The sequence below is a fragment of the Cryptomeria japonica genome, chromosome 4, assembly GCF_030272615.1.
Source record: "Cryptomeria japonica chromosome 4, Sugi_1.0, whole genome shotgun sequence".
In the NCBI taxonomy this organism is placed as follows: domain Eukaryota; kingdom Viridiplantae; phylum Streptophyta; class Pinopsida; order Cupressales; family Cupressaceae; genus Cryptomeria; species Cryptomeria japonica.
In genome coordinates this window covers 596,718,194-596,725,692 of record NC_081408.1, presented here as the reverse complement: position 1 = coordinate 596,725,692, position 7,499 = coordinate 596,718,194, and the positions used below count along the sequence as shown (strand labels likewise).

At 31.4% G+C, this 7,499-nt stretch overlaps 1 protein-coding gene across 1 annotated transcript; it reads right to left on the bottom strand.

The window, feature by feature from the left end:
- Positions 1–3,110: 3,110 nt before the first annotated feature.
- LOC131035290 ((R)-mandelonitrile lyase-like) lies at positions 3,111–6,773 on the bottom strand. Its single transcript, XM_057966965.2, has 4 exons — positions 6,651–6,773; positions 4,879–5,529; positions 3,362–4,187; positions 3,111–3,252 (listed from the first exon to the last, which is right to left on the bottom strand). The coding sequence occupies exons 1-4, from the start codon at positions 6,748–6,750 to the stop codon at positions 3,207–3,209; spliced, it is 1,623 nt and encodes a 540-aa protein (XP_057822948.1). The 5' UTR covers positions 6,751–6,773; the 3' UTR covers positions 3,111–3,206.
- Positions 6,774–7,499: the final 726 nt, after the last annotated feature.

Sequence of the window (7,499 nt, the reverse complement as noted above, 5' to 3'; positions counted from 1 at the left end):
GTTTGCTATAATAAGCTCGATGATGATACAAGCACTTAAAAAGCACAAGAATTCTCATCACTTTCATATCCTCTTTCTCACCATTCTTCATAATCATCACCTTTCTCTTCTCATCCTCCTTCTTATCTATCTTTTTCATCATTTCTTTCATCATCTTCTTCATTCTTCTTATTGCAGCAAGATCAATTAAACACTTTATCCAACTGATGCATGTCTTTGAATCTTTAATCTCTTTATCAACCACCTTGCTTCTTGTAATCTCAATGTCGGATAAATCGATGAATCATTGGATCACCTTATCTTGCGCTAGCATCAATCCCTTTCAGCTTAATTAGCTCAATCAACTTAATCAGCTTATTAATTGGGCTATACTGTTCATTTCCATCAATTGTTTAGTTATGCCTCATCAACTGTGCATTTCTATCAAATGTACATCTCAACCTAATCACTTGTGCAATGTCAATCATCCAATCTTCTCTCCCGTGATCTATCGAGAGATCAACCCCCATCATTCTATTCGATCAATCTCTCGAGGGGGCATAACCAATCAATCACCATCCTTACCAAGACACCTTTGGGGCATATATTAGTCGATCATTTTCTTTGAAACAACATGACTTGTTGTATTGTCTCAAAGAGGGGCAAAATGTAGACACATAAAAATTTCCATTAATTTGTCTACATTTAATTTCAAATTTCTCTAAACATCGGGTGAGTCATTATTATACTATTATTTCTCAATAATTCATTATTCACAATTCCCATCTTTTATTATATTATTATTAATATCTTACCATTTATCCATTAAATTTATTAAATAAAATATTATATCATATTCATGCAATCACGTTATACACATTTCTTTGTTTATTTAATAAAACCCTTAAATATCCCCTCCTACAACTTACCATTTCCTATTTACCATTTCCTCCATCTACAATATGTATGTATATATATATGTATACATATGTATATATGTGTGTGTGTGTGTGTGTAGATATACACATACATATATTTATGTATATATGCATATATATATATATGTGTGTGTTTGTGTGTGTGTGTGTGTGTGTACATATATATATGTATATATATATATATGTGTGTGTGTGTGTGTGTGTGTGTGTGTGTGTGTGTGTGTGTGTGTGTGTGTGTGTGTATGTATATATACATATATATGTGTGTGTGTGTGTGTGTGTGTGTGTGTGTGTATGTATAAATGTATGTATGTACATGTATGTACGTATGTATACATACATACATACATACATACATACACACACACACACACACACACATATACACACACACACACACACACACACACACACATATATATATACATACATACATATACATATATATACATACATATACACATATATATAGATATACACATATACATATATACATATATATGTGTATGTATGTATATATGTGTGTATATGTATGTATGTATGCATGCATGTATAAGTATACATATATATACATATATACATATGTCTATATGTGTTTATATATATATATATATATATATATATACATACACACACATATATGTATATATACATGTGTGTGTGTGTGTGTGTGTGTGTGTGTGTGTGTGTGTGTGTGCATGTATGTATACATATATACATACATATACATACATACGTACACACACACACATATGTATATATATGTATATATGTGTGTGTGTGTATCCACATATGCATGTGCATTAAATTAGGGATTTTCAGTTGGGGTTTTGTGAAGGAAATATTACTGTCTCAACTTAGCATTTTGAGGTGTTGGTAGGACATGTTATGTGATATAATTTAGGGGCTTTCTCTTTCATTCTATGGCTACTTTTTGGAGGTTCATGTAAACATGGTTTGGTGTGGATAGCTTGGGAGAGTTGTGGCGACTAGTTGTGAGGGAGTATGTAGTTTTTTTTGTTACATGTGTTGATCAATGTGTTTGTCCTTAGCCACTACATAGTTTTGAATATTAGATATGCCTTGGTTTGAGTTTTTATTGGTAGATTTGTTACATGCCTTGATTTATTTTCATATTTGGCATTTCCCATATAGTGAAAATTCATAATACGTATGTTCTTAATTGACATGTTCTATATAGGGAGCTTGTTGTGGTTTGTGGGTTGGATGCATTGTTGACATGAGTTCTACTAATGGTTTTGGATAAATTTGAAGGTATGGATCATTATATGTATAAGCATTTGCTATGGTTGTTATTTCTAGTCATGTGGTTCCACTCCACACTTTCATATTTCTTTATACATGTTCAACTCAATTTCCTATTTTATAGGTAAATGATCATTTTTAAAACTTTATATATTCCTTTTATATTTCCCATTTCTTTGGTTTACAATGCAGTTCCAATTTTGGTGCAAGTCTAAATGAGGTAGCACTTATACTTTTATAGATTTGCACTATGGCTTTGATCTAATGGCTCCTTGATCTAAGAAGGTTAAATTAAAGCCCCTTAGATGAAATGAGATTTTATCCAACCTCTATGGTAATGTTTTAGTCTCCCATTTGCAGTTATGAATTTAGAGACCAAAACAATCAATTTCACATCATGCATGTGATGACTAATGAAATTAGTTGAAGGCAAGATTTTAAATGTATGTAGCTTTTCAAAATTATATTTCCAAAAAGTATAATGTGTATGAAGAATCGTTTAGGTCATTAACAATGGTATAGAAAAGCTCATTGTATCTAAACAAGATGACTCATTTGCATCTTTGTTACCATTTTCAAGTTCTCCATGCATCTTATTTTGTTCTAGAAGCATTTACTTCTAGAAGAGTTATTATAAAATTTTGAATATGTTTGCATCTCAAACTCTAGTATTGGTAATGCATGTCTCAAGTATTACTACTAATATTTAATAGTATTAATGATGTGATTAATTTCCACCTCATTTTTTATTATATACTATTTTCAATTAGTATAAAATACAAAAAAATAAATAAAAAATAAAAATTATACCTTCAAAATAATAATCTTTAATTTTAAATTTTTATTTCATCATTGGTATATATAGAAAATCACAAAATCTCCAAAGGCCAAATCAATAAAAAATGTATATATATGAATGTCATCACATACAATTGTATAATAATATTTAGAAGTATTATAATAATATGCCTCGCATTTGAGCCTTAATTTTAGATTCTATTTAGAGTTGGTTTTCTTTACTACCTATGCTGAAGTATTTCGTTCTTGAAGAATTTTAATTCCAATATACCTGTAAAACATCCAATAATTGTTAGTAAATAATATTATTTATAATTGAAGTTATATGAACCCACAAAATGAAAAATGGAAGATAATCCAAATGGTTGCATAGTATATACCTTCCAAGCATCATGGTAGTTGCTTGTGGATTGGTTCCAGGGCTAAACTTGAATGTTGATCCATCTACAATTCTTAGACCATCAACACCTTTCACCAAGTACCTTTGGTCAACCACAAAGTCAACTTGACAACCTCCATGAAAATGCCACATTGTGTTTAGTGTATCTCTACAGAACTTGGCCAAGGCTTCATGGTCATATTTTTTGGTATCAGGAAGTGCTTCACCAATGAAATGAAGTGTGTTGGTGCCATTAGAATGAAATGCAAAATGTTGAATAGAGGTTGTCTTGGTGAGCTTGTCTATTACATTTACGCCTTCTACACATCTGTTTAGATCAAGAGGGTGAGAATAATAGTTGTATTGAACTAAGGGGTTATCTCGAGGGTCTATGTTTTGTAGTTTAATCTCTCCCCTCGATAAGGGAAATGCAAGTTTCTCAAAAATACTCCCAGTATATTGGATGGATGAGTCATTTAGCATAGATATACTACTGCTAGACTCAATGTAGATTTTGGAGCCATTAAGTATAGCCACTGCTTGTATACTTGATATATTAAGTGGTATAGGAGACTCCAAGGTTATGGTTGAACGCGGATTATCTTGTACCCCTTTTCCTACCAAGGGCAAATCTACCAATAAAGGGATATTAAGTTGTGCAAGATGTTGATACGGACCAATTCCACTTAGGAGAAGGAGTTGAGTGCTACCTAGACTTCCTGCTGACAAGATTATCTCATTATAATAAGATGATTCATTGAGAAATACTTGATATGATTGACCATCAACAGAGTTCATAAATTCCACTCCACGAGCTTTCAACTTCCCTACACCATATTGCCAATAATTTAATATATAAACCAAACAAATATACATACACAAATATAAACACAAAGAAAATTATAAGTTAAATAAAAATAAATTAATTATAAAATAATTTAGATGCAAAGTAACTTGAACAAGTGACAAGTTGTAATTTCATAGGATAAATATTCATACTTTGATCATTATTTCAAGACAGTTAATAACACAACATACAAGTTAATTGAAAATATACGTTACAAAGATTTTTAGTAACCAATACTCTAGTATAGTTATGGGCTTCTGCTCAGTATGGTTAATAAACTGGCTGCAATATTCATATATAATGGATGGGCTACAGTTTAAGTATCAATGTACTTATTTATTTGGGAGTGGTACCAACACATTGATTACAAGACACCGTCAATTTGAAAAGTGCAAAACTGGGTGACAACTCAATATTGCTAAATGAATCTGAGGCAAGAAATTATAATTGTTCTCTAATCAATGCTTTGGGTTACAAAACATATTTTGTAATCTTTTTTCATGGCAATGGGACAGGGACACACTTGCATGGCTCAATATCCTTCATAGTCTTGAAACTTTTATAAATCATAAGAAATTCCTTCTCCCAAAGTTTTTAATTATATAGAAAACCAGAAAAAAGATTAATGAAGATCAAGAATGATATTCCCATTGGCTTGTATGATTACTAACCTGATACTGAATGGAATATGATTCTGCTAGCAGTAGCATTGAGAAGAACCACTATATTATTTGGATTTGCATGCTTGAAAAAATCTGCAGCAGTATGTCTTTTTCCATTGTTGTCAAAGGTAGAGGCACTTATCTTTGTACCCTCAACATGATCCACAGTATAACCATTGTAAGGAAGCACTCCAGCTTCCAAGAGGGCATCTCTGAAAGCAGAACTCCAAATGGAGAGCTTATCTGGTTTGAAGGCAATTTCTTTCTCCACCCATTCATATGAATTATTAACAAGTTTTTTATCCCAGCCCATGTTTCTAATGTATTTCAAGCTGGCCCTGCTGTAAAACATAGCATTTATAGCAGTTGCACCTCCCAGAACTCTGGCTCTAGCCAGCTGTACTCCATCCTCACTTACAAATGTCTGAGCTATGGAAGTATATTTGTTTGTTTCATCCAGGGCCTTTCCCCAAAGACTTGCATCTTCAATATCAGGGTTTCCATAGGGTGAACCTCCCCTCTCCAATACCAGAACAGAATAGTGTTGTGACAAGGTTGTTGCCAAAGGGCACCCTGCTGTACCTCCTCCAATGATGATATAATCATATGTTCTTGCAATTGCTTTTTCTGCATCAGCTGTCATGAATGGATATGGGTATTCTGAAAGAAGAAGCAAGCACAAAATAATAATAATAATCAGATGATAATTTATTTAAAGTCATGAAAGATCGATAATATTTCTGGATTTGATTATGTAATAATATTTTTATCATTCATATTTTGGATAAATCTACCATCATGGTAAAAAAATATAATCTGTAAGTTCGAAATTTAAAAGATAGATAAGATAATTTTAGTGACTAAAATAAGATAAATATTAATATTTTTGGATGTGAATAAGATGTCAAATTCTAATTAACTTTTTAACAAGTTTATTATTTTGTAAAGTAGTCTATAATCCATTCACTTTCTACCAATACACATAAATAACCTTTTAATTCGATGGAAAATTTATATATACACTCATACATATCGATGGAAGCATTTTATATCATTCAAGAGTTCATTGTTATGATTTGAAACAGGAATACAAACATATGTTGACATTTTTTTGGTTGAGAACCAAAGACTAATGGATATCCTTTGATCAAAGTTGGTGGAGAACTACACACACATACAAATATTCATGGAGTATTTTATATCATCCAAGAGTTCATTTTTACGATATGAGACAGCAGCACAAACGCATGTTGTCATTTCTTTGGTCAAGAACTAAAGACTAATGGGTATCCTTCGATCAAAGTTGGTGGAGGACTACGCACAGACGCACATATTGATGGAGTATTTTAAATCATCCAAATGATTTGAGATGGAAGTACAAATGATTTCTTTGGTTGAGAACCAAAGACTAATGGATATCTTTCTGTCAAAGTCAGTGAAGGACTATACACATTAACACATACATATTGATGGAGCATCCCATATCATCCAGGAGTTCAAATTTACAATTTGAGATAGTCACACAAACAAATTTCATTACTTCTTTGGTTGAAAACTAAAGATTAATATATATCTTCTTTCAAAACGAGCGAAGAACAATCCTAACCTCATCTCTTATTAATTATAAAATAAAAAAACTTATGAAAACTTCTATCTAAACCAGAGAATAATGGAATTCAAATCAGCAAAGCAAATATTCTATCTAAACCAGAGAATAATGGAATTCAAATCATCAAAGCAAATATTCTATCTACACCAGAGAATAATGGAATTCTTCTAACCAGACACAGGCGTTGCAGCTTCCAGAAAGAAGAAAAAGTGCTGACTGCAGATTAAGCTCAGCAGAAATGGAATGAAAAGTAACAGAGTATCCATTCTCATTCACCTTTCATTTCAGATGTGAAAATATGAAGTGTTTGTGCTTGCAAATTGCATATTAACTTTATTTATATTTCAAGTTACCATTGCAAGTTTCTGGTGTGACTCAGATTCTTCGACTTTGAGTTAACTTGGATCGTAATTTTACTTATAATCAGAGGTTAACCTTGAATTAGTATCAAAAAGACACTTTGCTGGTTTCTTTCTGGCCACTCCAAAACATTGCTGTTTTCGTGATGTTACAGTTAAACTCTTGTAAGAAGTAAAGTTTTTTCAAGCCGATTTAAACTGCACTGAAGTTTTCTATTGCAGGTTGTATGATTTTATATTGCATTTAATTTGTACGTCGTAACTTCTTAAATGTGTAATCTGGAGTTTCCATAATTTTAGACATACAGCACATCAATCTAGAGTTGATATACTCAAAAGAATAGTTGTTGGTCAAACGAGGTAGTTATACAAATGTTTATTATTTGGGTGTAGGATGTTATAAAGTTTTAAAAATAATTGTATCATATAAATCAAAAGGTATTCTAGATGGTTAAAAATCACGTGGGTAATTGGATGTATAAATTATAATAAATATTTAAAAATTAATATAATGAATAGAGATATTTAATTTTAAAATTGACGATGTGAAATGATATCAGTTGTATGTATGGTTAATTTATTATTGTCAAGAAACTCAAGTGTTTCATATGTTGACTATCTTAGAATCTGAAATGATTAGAAATCTATGTGATTTAGATTTG